Source organism: Pipistrellus hanaki (assembly GCF_964339955.1).
Source record: "Pipistrellus hanaki genome assembly, chromosome: 2".
NCBI classification, from domain to species: domain Eukaryota; kingdom Metazoa; phylum Chordata; class Mammalia; order Chiroptera; family Vespertilionidae; genus Pipistrellus; species Pipistrellus hanaki.
The window spans coordinates 152,593,433-152,611,659 of record NC_140504.1 but is presented as its reverse complement, the minus strand read 5'-3'; the positions used below and the strand labels follow the sequence as shown (position 1 = coordinate 152,611,659).

Below are 18,227 nucleotides of genomic sequence, written 5' to 3'. Positions count from 1 at the left end.
AAGAGAATTCTTATTTCCTTCAACATCAAACATTACCCTTTTAACTCAGACCCAAGAGGAAGTCAGAGTTTCAAAAGTTTTACTTCAAAAAACATGATGGAAAGCAAGCTTCCCAGTTCCACCTGCACACAGATCACTTTGTCTCATTCTTACTATTGTTTTCTGGCATTCCAAAACTATGTGTTTAGAGTTGTTTCCATGTCCACCTTGCTTCTGGTGGTTCTTTTACCAGTCACCAGAAAGCAAAGCATTCTGCACTTGTTTCTACCTACAAAATGGGAACTATAAGGATTACTGACTCCCTCCTTACCTGTCAAAGATTTAAGAAGATCACCTAGACGCGCAAGAGCTTTGAGCTGCTTAGCAGTAGCACTAGATGAATAGCAGCTTCAATTTTTATCTTCTCTTGAAGAGATCCTTCTAATGCTGTCCAGAAGAACAGAGTACAAATAAATAAGATTTAAGCCAACAAATGGATTTCGGTGTAGGAGCTTACAACTGGGAATCCGATATGCTATTTGTTGCCAAATAGGCTTAGAGAAGAAAGCTGATGAGACTAGATCTTCAGTGAGAATTTTATTCTGTGGTTGTGAGATACTCAGGTGATTATTATCAGTTTTTGAAATCTCATAATAGTATTTACTAAAAGTAAACCATCAGAACAGTAAAAATTTTAAGTGAATAGTCTCTATAATTCAGCCATTTTATTTCTTGCTATCTGTAACAGACACTGCAAAGGAACGTAAAAGAATGCAACATCATTCATAATGGCAGAAAACTAGACAAAATGTATGTCCACTCATTTAAAAGTCAAAAAAAAGAGCCTGGGTAATAAATAAACAACAACATACCCATATTATGAAATACTATGCATTTCTTAAAAAGAATGAAGCATCACTACTAATAAGAAAAAGCACCTAAGACATACTAAAGAGAAAAAAAACAGTTGCAAAAAATAGGTATAACAGTTTATGAAAAAATAAGTATCAACAACTAAAGCTACAGATTACTGTAAATACATATTTATGGAAAGCAAATAAAAAGGTCTAAAGGATATATAAATGGATAACCTTCTGCAAGGTACTCTGGGATTGTGAGTAGTGGCCAAGGGGTTCATTTAACTTTATATGTAAGTTTTTGGTAGTTAATTTTACGCCAATTTGGCAAAGACTATGGTGTTCAATCTTTTGACCAAACACCAGTCTAGATGTTTCAGTGAAGGTATTTTTTAGATGTGATTAACACTTAAATCAGTAGACTTGAAATATAGCATATTACCCTCCATAAAGTAGGTAGGCCTCGTCTAATCAATTACAGTCCTTAAGAGCAAAGTCTATTTCCCAAAGGAAAAGCAATTCTGTCTCAAAACGACAACACAGAAACCCTGCCTGAGTTTCCAGCCTGCAAATTTCAGAATCAAGACCATATCAACTCTTCCCTGAATTTCCAGCCTGCTGCACTGCTCTACAGATTTCAGACTTGCCAATTCCTACATTCACATGAGCCAATACCTTAAAATAAATAAATCTCTCTCTACCCACCACCCCCCTCTACTTATACATCTACTAGAGGCCCAAGGCATAAAATGTGTGCAGGAGTAGGCCTTCCTTCTCCCAGGTGCTGGCACTGGCTACCCTCCGGCACCCAAGTCTCGAGTGCTGGAGGGAAAACTGGGTCCCGGGTGTCAGAGGGAGAACGATGCTGGCAACTGGGGGAAAGAAGGCCTACTCCTGCAGGAATTCTGTGCACTGGGCCTCTAGTGTAATATAAGATGAAACTAACTTTTAAAAGCAGTAAGTACGGCCCTTGGCTGATCTGATTACTTATTCTTTTTTTCTTTTTCTTTTTAATTATTTTATTGATTTTTTTACAGGAAGGGAGGGAGAGAGATAGAGTTAGAAACATCAATCAGCTGCCTCCTATACACCTTCTACTGGGGATGTGCCCACAACCAAGGTACATGTCCTTGACTAGAATCGAACCTGGGCCAAAACCAGTTTGGCTCAGCAGTAGAGCGTTGGTCTGCGGACTGAAAGGTCCCAGGTTCGATTCCGGTCAAGGGCATGTGCGTTGGTTGCGGGCACATCCCCGGTGGGGTATGTGCAGGAGGCAGCTGGTCGATGTTTCTCTCTCATCGACATTTCTAGCTCTCTCTCTCTCTCCCTTCCTCTCTGTAAAAAATCAATAAAATATATTAAAAAAAAAAAAAAAGAATCGAACCTGGGACCTTTCAGTCCAAAGGCGTATGCTCTATCCATTGAGCCAAACCAGTTAGGGCTGATTACTTATTCTTGACTTTAAATTTTTATGAAGTGCTTCTTCATGTGTCTATAATTTAAAAAATGTCTGAGAGCCCTAGCTGGTTTGGCTCAGTGGATAGAGTGTTGGCCTGTGGATCGAAGGGTCCCAGGTTCAATTATGGTCAAGAGCACATGTCAGGATTGTGGGCTTGACCCCCAGTGGGGGGCATGCAGGAGGCAGCCAATCAATGATTCTCTCTCATCAATGATGTTTCTCTCCCTCCCTCTCCCTTCCTAAAATGAAAATAAGTAATTAAAGTATAAGGATATGTCAAACATCTTTTAAAATACTTTTTCTTTATTGATTGATTTAGAGAATGAAAGGAAGGAGGAGGGGAGAGAGAAAGAAACATCAATTGTTGATACACTAACTTCTACATTCTCTGGTTCCTTCTGGTATGTGCTCTGACCAGGGATCAAACATGCAACCTTGGTACTCGAACAAACTGAGCTACCCGGCTAGGGCTTGAGCATTCTTACAGAAACTCTTCTTGACAGATGAAATGGTAATTATGGGGGAAATTTACAATTCACTAAAGAGAAACCTTCAATGAAATTCAATTTAATGGCAGTAGTGTAAAAATGTAAGCATATTTCATTTTAGTCATATATATGGAATACTGAGAAATGAATATTAGATAAGTAAATAGTTTAGAAGTCTAAGAGTAAAAAAAAAAAAATATTCAGGGAAATGAATTAAAAAATGTATTCCTTTTTGTGGTCTTCCTAAAGAATAAAGCATTAAAAATATAATGGAAACATGTGAGGATAAGACAATTGACAAAAAGAATCTTTCCCAACATGGAATTCAATGAGCTAAACTTTCTCTCATGGCTTCTCTAAGAATATGTTCCAATTCTGTAACCAACCATTATAATTCCCTATGTGGCCGCAAAGTGGAGAGAATAAACTAATTTGAAGACAATTCAGTAAGCTACTTCTTCTTGCATTTCCATTACCTTATTCTGGCCACATTAAATACTAAACAATCTTTAAAGTTTAAAAATCTGATTTGTACATACTGTTTTATCTTCCCGAAAAAGCCATCCTGTTTGGGCACGTGTGAAAGAAATTGATTTGGTTGATAGAGTTGCAGAGTAAATATCACTACTCATCAAAATGTCAACCTCTTCTTCTGTTTCCATCTCTGATTCCTGGGGTGGGGGTAAAAGTTAAATATTAGAACCTAGGTTTTCAAAGGTTATTAGCATGGCATATGAAAATAACAAAATGCTATGAATTTCTAAAAAGGAAACAAATTCTAAAAATGTGAAATGCTACTTATTCTAAAACCAATTACAGAATTTTAAACTATATATATCTAAGTAAGTTAAATTATGATTAATTATGAATCTATAAATACAGGACATGAAATACTGTACTCTTACACTGTTATAGATAATGTAGTTGAAACAATACTAGATTATCCACTTCAGAAACATACAGTATATAAGGCAATTTTAAAAGATTACTTAAAGAATTGCCAAAACGGTTTGGCTCAGTGGATAGAGCGTCAGCCTGGGGCCTGAAAGGTCCCGAGTTCAATTCCAGTCAAGGGCATATACCTGAGTTGCGGTCACATCCCCAGTAGGAGTTCTGCAAGAGGCAGCTGATGGATGATTCTCTCTCATCAATGTTTCTAACTCTCTATCCCTCTCCTTTCCTCTCTGTAAAGTCAATAAAATATATTAAAAAAAAAAAAAAAAAAAGAATTAAGTTGACAGGCGTGAGACAAAATGTCTATATGAAGGTTTCATTTTATTTCAACACAGATGAATCTTACTTTAGTTCTTTTTAATCTAAAGACCCACCACTATCATTTGGGTCTTTCTCAATAATTCTTAAGTTGAAGGGGAAAAAAAGGAGGGGGGTGAGGCGCGGAAGGGAGGGAAGGAAGAAAGAAAAGCAGTACAGAAGGGACCTGCCCTGTATTTCTTGGGGGGGAGGGGGGGGGACCATTCATATCAACCTATCAGTTCTAAACTTGATAAGTAGCCTTACTCCAGGTTTTATTCTCTGCATATTCTCCAGTGTTGGCACATAATATGTGATCAATAATTATTTTTTAAATGAGAGAAGAAGAAAAAAGAAAGCTTTGTGCTTGCTTCAGGAACAGAAAATTAAGAAATCAGGTACAGAAGGGCCGAAACCGGTTTGGCTCAATGGATAGAGCGTCGGCTTGAGGACTGAAGGGACCCAGGTTTGATTCCGGTCAAGGGCATGTACCTTGGTTGCGGGCACATCCCCAGTAGGGGGTGTGCAAGAGGCAGCTGATGGATGACTCTCTCTCATTGATGTTTCTAGCTCTCTATCTCTCTCCCTTTCTCTCTGTACAAAATCAATAAAATATATATATTTTTTTAAATCTTTAAAAGAAATCAGGTACAGAAGGGTAAGTGAGCAGGTATAAGATGAGATTCTATCTTTACAGGCCAAGCGAGAGTCAATGATACTTAGGACCAAAGAGTCTTAAGTAGGGGGGGGCGAGGGGGAAAATAGGAGAATAAAAGACAGAACCTAGAGAGCTCACTGGAGAATGAGAACTGTGCACGAAGTTTATAATGGCTGGAATCTTGATTTCCCCCACCTCCTCATTTCTTTTTTTTTTTTCATATATTTTATTGATTTTTCACAGAGAGGAAGAGAGAGGGATAGAGAGTCAGAAACATCGATGAGAGAGAATCATTGATCAGCTGCCTCTTGCACACCCCCCACTGGGGACATGCCCGCAACCAAGGTACATGCCCTTGACCGGAATCGAACCTGGGACTTTCAGTCCACAGGCCAACACTCTATCCACTGAGCCAAAACGGTTTCAGCACACCTCCTTATTTCTATACTAGAGGCCCGATGCATGAAATTCGGGCAAAGGGCTTGGCCCTTGCAGTTGAGGCCCCAGCTTCCTCTGGAAGGTTGTGCAGAAGGGCATCGGGAAGGTCATTCGGTTCAGTCTAATTAGCATATTATACTTTTATTATTACATATAGATTACTAAGAGGCCCATTTTCTATTTTTCACCACTGAAATTCCACCCAGATATAGTCCACTTCTTAATCTATTGTCTATAGAAAAAACAGCAATACTTGGGGGGATAGTACCATTTCCTTCACCCTTACAAGTGAGGAATGGAAACTCTTGACATTAATGCTAAAGTACAAATGTATTTCTGGTAACCCAAACAAATTCAGAACACAATTTTCTAAAGAAAATTTTGAATAACTTAATAATAAAAAAAATGAGAAAAAATAAATAAATAGAATTGGTAAAAAAAAAAAAAAAAAATATATATATATATATATATATATATATATATATATATATATATATATAAAAGGGGGGGAAGAAAATTTTGGACTGACATAGGTTATACAGAACTGTCAAACATTATCTTTCGAATATATTACAATCAATTAGGATTCTGTGTATTAGCTTGAGAATAACTGTGAAGAAATTTACCTTGCATTTCAAATACCCTATTTTTAAAGAAACTTTTAGAATATAACTCTTCTATAAATCATAGACTAATCATCACCGTATCATTCAAAAAACCGTATTAGTTACAACCATTCAACAAACATTTATTGAACAGGTATTACTTATATATGCACATTAGAATAAACAAGTATTTCCTTCTTAAGGATTATTGCTCAAAACCCAACTTATCTGTAATTTTTAGGCATAAAATACACACACACACACACACACACACACACACACACACACACCTTAAATACCAGTTCTTTGGTTTCCCTTTCAGTACCATATGTCCACTTACCTCTGCCTAGTTAGCTATGCTATTCTCATTTAATATTCAATAGGTCAAATTATTTATTAAATATCTGAATCTATAAGAAAGGTCAGCAAACTATGGCCAGCATGCCAAATCCAATCCACTACATTTTTCATGAAGTTTTATGGGAATATATCTATAATTATTCATATACATAATATCTCTGGCTGCTTTTACACTAATCACAGCAGAGTTGAGTAGTTGTGACAGAGACCATATGGCATGCAAATATATCTAAATATCTAAAATATGTATTATCTGTACCTTTACAGAAAGGTTCCCAAGCTCTGGCCTAAAATGTGCTGAAGCTGTATTAGGTACCAGAGAATACAACTAAATGAACCCCATATCCTTGAGAAGTTTAACCCCACAAAGGAAGAAAGCCACACATAAAATGCAGAAGAGGGTCTTTGATACCATATTCAGTGAAAGCATAAAGAAATCAATGGTCACCTGGGAGGAAGTGACACTAAGCCGTGCCCGTTAGGTATGAGGGTGCAAGAAGAAGGACATTCCAGGAAGTGGGAACAATGTGTACAATAAAATGAATGCTAAATAGCCTTGCATGTCTGAAAAAATTGCAAAGAAATAAGTACTACTGTATCTAAGACAGCAAAGTAAGGAAAAGGCTAAAAAAGCCAGGTCACAGAAGGAACCATGTCATGCTAAGGAATTTGGATTTCACTCTTTAGGAATAGGAAACTATAAAATGTCTTTAAAGAAGGCAGGTTTCATAAATTTGTTTTCAATGTTCAATCTATCTCCAGTATATGAGATAATTTAGAAGCAGAACAGAAGGGGGGCAGGAAGATCATTTATAAGACTTGTGATAGTCCAGTTGAAAGACAGTGAGTATCTCTGGGGGAGATAAGAGACAACAGAAGGACTTGTATACATGCATATAAGTACAACTAATGGACACAAAACTCTGGGGAGGGAGGGTATGTATGGGGGGGGGAATGTTAAAATATGTACACAGATAATAATTTAATTTAAAAAAATAAAAAAATAAAATAAAATAAAAATCCTCTATTCCACGGGGGGGGGGGGGGGGGAAGAAAGATAGTCTCTAAATTAAGGCATTAGCACTATGAATAAAAAAAGAGATATTTATTAGTCACATGAAGACAGAAATGACTACACATAATTTCTAACTAGAAAACATGGAGTATAAGAAAAGATGTCAAAAATAACTCCCTGTTATCTGGATGAATAGAAAATGATGTCATTCACCAAAAGAAGAAAAATGGGGGGCGAGGGGGAGAGGAGTGGGAGAAGAGGCAGGTTTGGAGGGAAAATAATGAATTTAGCCTTAGACAAACTAAATTTTGAAGTTATCTTAGAGACATACATGATATCCCATTTGAGTAGATAGGTCTCCACTCAGAAGATTTATCTGGGATCCAAATATATACTTTGTGAGAACAGAAGATATTATTCTGCCAGTTTGTAAAAATGAGAACCACACCAGAGGCAAATCAAGATTAAAGAGGTAAGTAGGGAACAGGGAAAGGAGAATAAGATAGAGAGAAAAGAACAGCAGACTAAAGTCAATTCATATGGAAAAGAAAATTTTAAGAACTGAGTTATTAATAATAGCAAATACTTCAGAGAAATTTAATAAAGTTGAAACAAGTGTGCTGATTTTAGCAATGGACTCAAAATGAGCATTATCCAAAATCCCAAACGTATTTCCTTTTCCAAATAACCCAATTTTATCAGTGGAAAGTGTCATTCCACTCCTCAAGACAGAATCACTACACTCACCCTTAAATCTTTCTAATTCTTAATTCACTCAATCTATTAGCAAGTCCTATTATTTCATTCTTGGAAATGTAAGTCATAATTTCTTTCTTATTCACTTCACCATCCTAGTTAAGGACCTCGTCACCTCTCAACTGTATAACCATAATTCCCCTGCCTCCAATCTCTTCCTTTTCCAATCCATCCTGCATATCAGCTATGTGATCTTTAAGATGTCATTTAATATCTGTAAGCCTCAATTTTCTCATGTGTAAAATGAAGGTAATAAAAGTATTTACTTTAATAGGTTGAGAATTTAATGATAAATACTTTTTAATTAAAATACTTAAATAATAGTTCCAATATGCTAGCAAGAAATGCTTAATATTATATATATGAGTAATAGCTATACACTATTAATAAAGATCCACTATCCATAGCACCTAGAAGTGTCTAGCATTTACTAGATCCTTGATAAATGTTTAAGAAAGGAAGGGAGGGAAAGTGAAAGAAATACATAAGATTAATTCCCTTAAATTACTTTTAGATCATATCAATAATCTAAGAATCTATGACTCTGTTACTAACTACAGCAAATCCCAAGTTATCTTTCTGGCTTTTAAGACCTGCCATAAATCATGTTCGCATACTCAATAGGAGAAAACTTTATTCAGATCCCTTTTCTGTTTCCCCAAAAGACCATTTTTATTCCCACTTCCCTGACTTTACTCACCCTGTGCTCCATAAGAAATACCTTCTCCTCTTCCAATCTAAATCTTCATTGCTCAGTGCAGTTTAAGACACTACTTTTCAATAGTACACATACAAGGTAACTAAGGTCTCATCAACAGATATGATAGTAGGAAGTTCTAACCTAAGAGATATTGAGGAAGGAACTATAAGATGTGGTGAATGACAATATATAGAAATGAAGTGGTGAAAAATAACAACAAAATTTAAAAAGTGACGAAACAAAATGTTGGCTAAGAAAATTTTGTAGTATTATCAATGATAGAGATACTAGAAAAGCTTTGTCTTCCTGGCATCTCTAAAAGCAGGGAAAGGGGAGTTCATGGAATAAAGGATGAGGATAATGATGCATATAGTTTTCAATGATGGCTGGGTAGGCAATACTAACATGGATTTCTGGTGTGATGAAAGGAAGGTAATTTTGTACTTTAAGAAGAAAAAGATAAAAGAAAGGCAGCCAAAGAGTAAGGAAAAATAAGAGTACAGACAGATAATCAAAGTACAGATAGAGAGAGGGATGGTCAGTAACGTTTTAAACAAAACTAACGTTGTAACATCAGTGAATTATGAGCAAACAGACTCACTGGCTTAGTCAAGATGAAAACCAGATGATAATATATAAAATAAAATAAAATAAAACTAAAAAACTAGTAGTAAGAAAATAAAAGCTTTATAATCAAATCCCATTTATACCTTAAGCCCTTTGAAACAATTGCACTGACACTTGGTTCCATACAAAGTCATTTTTTAAAAACCATTTAGAGGAATGCTCACCTCATGGTGTATTCGCTGGTAAACTTTTTGTTCATTGTCTAATACTACAAAAGATTCAGAGGGTGCTGCATCCCCATTGAAAATGAAGCTTAAGTCCCCTCGTTGGCACTTCATGTCAGTAAAGTCTATGAGAGTAGTGTCAAGCCTGTGAAAGATATGTAGATGAGAAATTCTGACAAATAAATTTCAATAACAGTCCATAATAATTAAACCAAATTTTGTTCCTTCTAAACTCAAACCAAGATGCTAATATCATATTGCAAAGTCAAATTTAGAGAGAAAAAACTAAATTTAAAATATCTTATTTAAAAAAACAACACACCAAAAGAATATTTAAATATATTCAATTTTACTTGTATTTCATTTTTCTGAGTATATACTCTAAGAAAGATTGTTTCCCCATTGCTGAAGTATTGTGCCTTTGTTCCTTAACATTTCCCTTACTGTAACAACTCCATAAAAATAACAACCTCAGCACAGAAAAAGAAAGCAGACCTAACATTCTGATTCCTGTAAGACCATGTTACTGACCCAGCAGAGCAATTAAGAGGGTTGTAAAAGCAATGGATGTACCACATTCTTGGCCTTTTGCTCTTATCCCCAACTATCAGGTACCAAAACTTGCTTCATCCTTCCACTTGGTAACCCACTTAACTTATTCCAAAATCTTTTAGCCTTTCTGTTTGACTTCCCAGATTCAATCAGCGTTCTCTTTGCCAACATCTCTACAGCTTGAAAATCTTATGAATCATTCCTACGTCAAAAGCTCATAGATTCATTTCAGTGTATTTATTGTGCTCTTTGGTAACCAAGATCTGACACAATCTACCCCAATGAGTTGGTCTCAAATTTCACAAATCACTACTTGCTGAAATTAGGGAGAATACTGCAGTGGAAAAGTTCCCAAGCACCCTAAAGTCCTTCAATCTTTGAAGACTTTGTAGATCACACCAGGACCTCTCTGACTAGCTCCTCAAAACATAGTCCTTAATCTAAGAAATTGGTTGACACATTTGTTACATGATGGTGATCATGCCCAAGGAAACATCTTTAAGTCCCTGTGAAAGATCCACTCTGGCTACTGAGTTCTAATGCAATTATAAGAATTCATTACTTTGTAGGCTTTTCAGTTTTCACCCTGGACAAGGCAAAGTGAATGGGCATTCTTGGTTTCCCTATACAAAAAGGCTGAGAATGAAACATCTCATACACTGCATCAAAAGAATAACTCGGGTTATTTTTAAAAGTAAAAGTGAGCCCTGGATGGTGTGACTCAGTTGGTTGGGTGTCGTCCTTGCATCAAGAGGTCACTGGATTGATTCCTGGTCAGGGCACATGCCCAAGTTGTGGGCTCAGTCCCCAGTAGGGGGTGCACAGGAGTCAGATCAATGTTTCTCTCCCTCATATCAATAAAAAACTTTTTTTAAAAAAAGTAAAAAAGTGAAAGTGGTCCTATTAATCATTTTACCAGGTAACAGGGATAAATCAGACCAAATAGGAAAATCTGATTATCCTATGTACAAGGCTCTTTTCTGAGCCATGTAAAATATACGTATTCCCTCAGAATGAAATCAAAGAGCACTAAAAAAAGCACGTCACCAACTCCTGTAGGGATGAACCCTGACTGCTGCTTTATAACTGAATTCTGGCTTCTGGTCTGCTGCCAGTGACCTGCTATTGCACTACTAGTGCTTGTACTGCTAAACATGTCAAGTTGTTGCTTGTACATATGGCATAAAAGAAAATAATGCTGGTTAAAGGGGCTTATCCCTTCCCTTTATAAGGTGTGGACTACTGATACCCTGTTTCCCCGAAAATAAGACAGTGTCTTATATTAATTTTTTCTCCCAAAGTTGAGCTAGGTCTTATTTTCAGGGGATGTCTTATCTTTCCATGCGCTAGGTCTTATTTTCGGAGGATGTCTTATTTTCGGGGAAACACGGTTGTATCAAAAAGAAATGGATCAATTTATGTAAGTGCCCTATGTGGACTCTAAGCTTTAGCTACCAGGAAATTCTATCCCCTACATTAAAAAAAATAAATAAATAAAAATTAAAAAAATTTTTTTAAAGGGTAGGTGGCCCTGCCGGCTTGGCTCAGTGGATAGAGCGTCAGCCTGCGGACTGAAGGGTTCCAGGTTAGATTCCGGCCAAGGGGACATGCCTGGGTTGTGGGCGCGATCCCCATTGGGGGGTGTTCAGGAGGCAGGCGATCAATGATTCTGTCTCATCATTGATGGTTCTCTCTCTCCTCCCTCCCTCTCTGAAATCAATAAAGAAATATAAAAATAAATTAATTTGCCAAAACCGGTTTGGCTCAGCGGTAGAGCGTCAGTCTGCGGACTGAAGGGTCCCAGGTTCAATTCCGGTCAAGGGCATGTACCTGGGTTGCGGGCACATTCCCAGTAGGGGGTGTGCAAGAGGCACCTGGTCGATGTTTCTCTCTCATCGAAGTTTCTAGCTCTCTATCTCTCTCCCTTCCTCTCTGTAAAAATAAATTAATTAATTAATTAATTAATTTTAAAAAGGGTAGGTGGCCAGACAAGTCTCTGTCTCCATTCCATTCTTGCCCATCCTAGATGAGAGTGGTAGTGAGTTGCAAAGGGTAAGTGTGAAAATAGTGAGAAAAGAAATACAAAGAGAGGCAGAGACAGATTTACATGGTGATAAGCTCCTAGATGTAGTCACACCTGAGATCAGTAACAGTCAATTTTTATTTCATCTGTACTTTTATAATTTGCAATTGAAATAAGACTATCTAATACATCTTCTGCAATATCCCTGACATATTATATTGCCTAGTAAATATCACACATGCCTTATAATGATAAAATTGATCATATTTTAATGTATTAACTATTCCTTTGCTTTAAGCCTATGAACCTAAATATTAATTTTTATATGTAATGGCATGAAGAACAAAAAAAACTTCATATAAATGCAAAGATTTAAACAGAAAATACTTTTTGAGATAAAAACTTGAAAAATGCCGGGAGAATCCAAGATGGCTGCTCGGGTAGACACCTAACCGCAGCAGCACACAACAATTTCAATGGAATACAATAAAATGTGGAGTGGACATCGCCCAGAGCTACAGGTAGTCGACTGACTGAAAATTCTACAACAAGAAGGAAAGAGAAAACCAGAAGGAAAATCAGAGGAGCTGAAAAAAAGCCTAAGGTACGGAGACATGCTGTGCGCTCGCACGCACGCGCGCGCGGAAAGGTTGCAGCTGGAGAGAAGAGTGCTGGGTGCTGCCCGGCGTTCCCTAGCAGGAAGGAAAAATGCCAAATAGCACTGAAAAAAGAAATAGAGCCTTCTCTTGAGACAGGAAAAGCCTGAAATGGGGCAAAGTTTGCAATGATCATTTCAGTCAATGGGTACAGATCACTCAAATTATTAAAATTAATAGTGAAAATGTTTTAGGTTTCACAATAATAAAGCTGCTCACACTTTCCTATTTCTACTAAAGTATTTCATCTATCCTTGAAACCAAAGATATTTTACATGATCAGATGCCTGTTATGAGGTATGAGTAAACTTTAAAGATCTCTTTGAGCCGGGACCGGTTTGGCTCAGTGGATAGAGTGTTGGCCTGCGGACTGAAACGTCCCGGGTTCGATTCCAGGCAAGGGCATGTACCTTCATTGCAGGCACATCCCCAGTAGGGGGAGTGCAAGAGGCAGCTGATCGATGATTCTCTCTCATCGATGTTTCTAACTCTCTATCCCTCTCTCTTCCTCTCTGTGAAAAATCAATAAAATATATTTTTAAAAAAAAGATTTCTTTGATACAGTTAAAATTCAGCTTCATTTGAAGTGATGTTTTAAAAAACTAAGTCTTTTGACATTTAAATTTGAAAGTTTTTATTTAATGTTAACTTATTTTTTAGAAGTCAATTATTGTCATATATGCAATAAAACTTTGCCAAACTTCCTAAAATCCAGCCTTTCCATTAATGTGGTAAACTTTGTTTAGAAATGAGAGCTTTAGAACCGATCATATTTCTCCTTCTTCCTCAGCTGCTGGTAAGCCCTAGGTCTGAGTGTCTGACTACATTAAAATAGTTTCCTCATAACCTACATTTCTATAACAATGATTCTCCCTCAGGCTCCTATTCTCATGTCTCCATTTTAACCATTTAGTGTTTGGTTTTTTTAAATCTATATTTATTATATAATAGTCATAATAAAATTTACTGCCAAAAATCATATATATAATTTTTTAAAGAGAATGTTCCTCCTTTTCTTCCTATTTCTAAAAATCAAACAAAACTAAAACTCTTTTTTTTAGTATAGCACATGGAAGAAAATACTATTCTCCAAAATTATCTACTACCTTTGGCAAGTGCCTATATTAAACATTTTAAAATTGATGAATCATTTTTTATGAATCCATAATATACTATTAACAATGGGCTGCTGAATTAAACCTATATCATTATCAAATCCCTTCCTAGTTTCTCTTGTATACTTTTCTGTAATTTCCAAGGTTTCTATAATTACCATGAACTTAATGTACATGAGCACTTTCATAATTAGAAACTTCTGAAGGTTATTTTTAAAAAAAAAAAATCCAGAAACTTCTACTTTAATCTAATTCTACTGCTTGAGAATAATTACCCTAGAACTTACTTCCAACTAAAGGTTATTTCTTCCACTAGAATTCAACATATTGCATAATGAATTTTATACAGTTAGTTTTTTTAAATTTCTGCCTTGTGACACGGTAGGAACTGACAGGAACTTGGAGGTCCTGGCTCGGCTACTAATTTGCAAAGTACTCCTGTAAAAATCACTTCACTTTCTCATCTATAAAACAAACAGTTTACATGAAATAATATTTTAAGACATTTCCAGTCCTAATCCCTTACAAATTAATATTCTGGATATGTATAAATATATATATGCAATATTATATATATGTATATATAATTTATAAATATACTAAAATACATATATATAAATTGGCATTTTCACTAGCAATATATATAACTTTCATTTACTTAATTTACAAATATACCTACATTAAAATATAAAGCTAAAGATATAAGGAATGATAAAAGTAAAATTCTGAAATGAGTAAAATAAATATTTTCCACATGATCCAATCATCAATCTTAAGTTTTAAAAGGAAACAGAAGAATATTAAATTTAGTCTTAAAGAGTTCACTAGAATAGATAAATGACTGAATAGATGAATGGATTCATGGATGGGAACATTGGGAACAGAAGGGTATAAGAGTAGGGAAAGAAGGACAAGAGTTAGGTCTTCTACTTATGTGTCCCTTATTCCTTAAAAAGCCAGGATCAAGGAGATGACCATCTTACATCTTCTTAGTATTACATCATGTTCTTCACTGTTTGCCTTCTAGATATTCTGTAGTTGAATAAGAATAATACCTTTGTTTTAGTCAAGAGTTGATACCTTTGATTATCTGTATATAGTATGTCTCAAATGAGATAAAATGTTGTGACTTTATATACAGCATATTTAAGTTATAAAAATACTACATCCTAATGTAAGCTATTACTACAGGGGTAGGGGGAAAGCTTCCTCTAAATCTCAATTTTCTATTACTCAGGAAAAAAAATCAAATCACCTTACCTGATATTGATACCTTGTTTGTATATTTTACATGCATCGGAAGGCAGAATTCGGGAAAGTAAAGGCACTATATTTTTTTTAAAAAAAAGAGGTAAAAATTAATTAGAAGAATAATCTGAACATTTTAGGAATTAATCAAAATTATAAAAATTTCTTTTAAAATGGTATTTTCCCACTTAAAATAATATGTAAAGCAATTCTGAGCAAATTCAAGTATCTATCATTTAATTGTATTTGCTGTATAGTTCACTACATTCCCCACCACCACCTCTGCCCACCATCAGTAGCAAAGTTGATAAAATGTTCCTCATGGGTACATATTGTAGGATATTATTATAGATGAGAAAACTATGCCCTTTGGTAACTAAGCCCTCCTGAATGGGTGACTTATGGACCTGAAGCCTTTTTGATCCTTTAAATATAATGTAATTAAATAGGAGAAAATAGCCCGGTTGGTGTGGCTCAGCAGTTGAACACTGACCTATAAACCAGAAGGTCACAGTTTGATGCTCTGTCAGGGCACATGCCTGAGTTGCAGGCTTGATCCCCAGTGGGATGCGTGCAGGAGGCAGCCAATCAATGATTGACTTTTATCACTGATGTTCCTATCTTTCTCCCTTTCCCTTCCTCTCTGTAACCAATAAAAATATATTTTAAAATAAATAAATTTGCATATTATGCTTTTATTATAAGTAAATATATAATAAAAGCATAATATACAAATCAACTGAACGACTGGAGGGTGGGGGGCAGGACTGGTGGGCAGGTGTCTCCAGACCAGCCAAGATGCATGCCAGTGGGCAGAGGGAAGGGATGGCAATGGGGTAGGGGTGGGGGTGGCAGCAGCAGTGGCAGGGTGATTCAGGGCGGGGGCAGCCACTCACTATCCTCGGGGTCGCTTCCCGCAGAGGGTGGCCACTGGCAGCAGTGGTGCAATGGGGGGTGGGGCCAGCCACTAGCCACCTATGCCGTCCCCTGATTGCCTGCTGGTGGCCTCACACAGACTGCAGCTTAGGCCTGCCAGTTGGATATCCCCTGAGGGCTCCTGGACTGGGAGAGGACACAGGCCGGGCTGAGGGACACCCTTTTCATGCACCAGGCTCGTGCATGTACGAGTTTTCATGCACCAGGCTTCTGATAAATAGATAGATAGATAGATAGATAGATAGATAGATAGATAGATAGATAGATAGATAGATAGATGATAGAAAAGTGCGTAACAGAAAAAGTCATTTTTAAAGCTAAATAATTGAATTTGAGTTTGAATCCCATGTGACTTTGGTTACTTAATCACACAGAACCTCAGTTTCAAAATCTATAAAATGAAATGATACTGTTTATTTATAGATGTCTATATTCCAGGTTGCTCACATTCATATCACAGCTATCTTTTTATAGCTTTTTATTAGTTATTATCTGCCACACTTTGGGGAAATAGGAGTTATTGTATGGATGAATAAATCTGTGTAACAGGTTATAATTACCACATATCAATAAAGAAAAAAATGTGAAGGTAAAAATTCCTGAAAGTAAGATCATATCAGATGTGTATGTCTGTGTGCATGTATATATATAGACAGATAGATATCTTACACATATATTTATATATACATATACATACATACACATACATACACACACACACACACACACACACACACACATATATATATAGAGAGAGAGAGGAAGGGAAAGGGATAGAGCTAGAAACATGGATGAGAAAAATCATTGATCGGCTGCCTCTTGCACACCCCCTACTGGGATTGAGCCCACAACTCAGGCATGTGCCCTGAACGGGAATCGAATCCTGATCTCTTAGTTCCTGGATCGACACTGAACAACTAACTGAGCCACACCGGCTGGGCTACAGATGTATTTTTTTAAAATTCCGTGTTTAAAATGGGTGCTAAGTCAACCTGTGTTAGAAAGAAACAAAAACTTCAGAGAAAATTAAAGACTAGTTTTTTAGTTAGCTTTTTCAGAAGTATCAATATTTTCTAACCACTAAAGGTACACTTAATATATCAATGTCTTTTTAAAATCGTGAGAGGTTACTGAATCTAAAATGATTTCCAGCAATGAAGGCTGTTTTCTAGACATTTTACTATACAAAAATAAGAAAAGTTTACTGCCCCCAAAGAGAATGGAATACCAACTAACAGTTACCCTAGTCAAAATATATAAGAAATCATTTTCTGATTAAAAAAAAAAAATCCCTGTATAAAACAACCGAAGTTGAGAAAAGCAATAGTAGTGTAAATTTATATAAACGGCCAAAGCTCTTCTTTCATGCTCATTGAGATCTAGCTTTCCTGTCACGTATTTGATGTAGCATGAACTAAATGATCAGAAGATAGCATTCAAAATTAATTTAACCTTATCTATTACATCTTTTGAAATAGATAGAAATCCACAAAAACAAATTTAGAAAAATTAGAAGAGGCAGAAATGAATGCAAAAAGAAAATAAAACGCTTAGAAGTAATTTTTCATAAGCATAATTCAAATATTATTTCATAAATAAATCTCAAGAAAATAATCTAACGCAGAAAATATGAAAGTCACTTAAATATAAAACAAGAAAAATGATGGATTATATTTGTAGCGATTGAAAATAATTGAAGAGTATTTAAAGATGTTAAATATATTTATGTAAAATAAAAAATCAGGATAAGAAAAAAGCTTGGGGATTTGGGATTTCCTTTCCTACAAAATGAAAGGAAAGAGGGAATAGTATCAACAAAAAAGATTTCTCCTATGAAATGCATTCCAAAAATAGACTAATTTATATTTTCCCAATTCTGTGATGACTTTTTCCTTTCCCGCATAAACTGAACAATTAAACTCTATATTTTCAGTTAGCTCAATATAATGAGAGTCTAACATGCCATTCCAAAGGTAGCATAATTCACTGAACTGAAAAATGAAGAGTCTCTACATTTAAATTTTGTTTTTGCTATCACTTACTTCCTGATTTTAGCATCTCTAAGCCTAATGTTTTTCATTCATAATATGCAAATAACAACCCCAAATATATATGGTAGAATGGATATTCTGTAGGTAATGAGATAAAGAAACTTTTTAAAATTATCAGTTTTTCTCTTGAAACATATTATATGCATAATCCTAGTTTTGAAGTAGTGATTATGATACTGTAAATTATTTAACATTTTACAATATATACAGGGCTTCCTTCAAAAACGTGATTACATTTCATTCACAACAAAACAAAAATTTGCAAAAGATGGGGCAATTATTATCCCCA

At 35.7% G+C, this 18,227-nt stretch overlaps 1 protein-coding gene and 1 long non-coding RNA gene across 2 annotated transcripts in view; one reads left to right on the top strand and one right to left on the bottom strand.

Moving 5' to 3' along the window:
* ANKRD13C (ankyrin repeat domain 13C) overlaps positions 1–18,227 on the bottom strand; it is a 56,021-nt gene that overhangs the window by 16,446 nt on the left and 21,348 nt on the right. The window contains exons 6-8 of the mRNA XM_084871868.1: positions 14,964–15,030; positions 9,358–9,502; positions 3,323–3,454 (exon numbers count right to left, since the gene is read on the bottom strand). Of these exons, the coding sequence (XP_084727994.1) occupies positions 3,323–3,454; positions 9,358–9,502; positions 14,964–15,030 (344 nt within the window). The remainder of the gene's footprint in view (positions 1–3,322; positions 3,455–9,357; positions 9,503–14,963; positions 15,031–18,227) is intronic.
* The window catches only part of LOC311616494, a 41,765-nt gene continuing 35,997 nt past the window's right edge, over positions 12,460–18,227 (top strand). Inside the window, exon 1 of the long non-coding RNA XR_014793905.1 lies at positions 12,460–12,581. This is a non-coding gene — a long non-coding RNA (uncharacterized lncRNA). The remainder of the gene's footprint in view (positions 12,582–18,227) is intronic.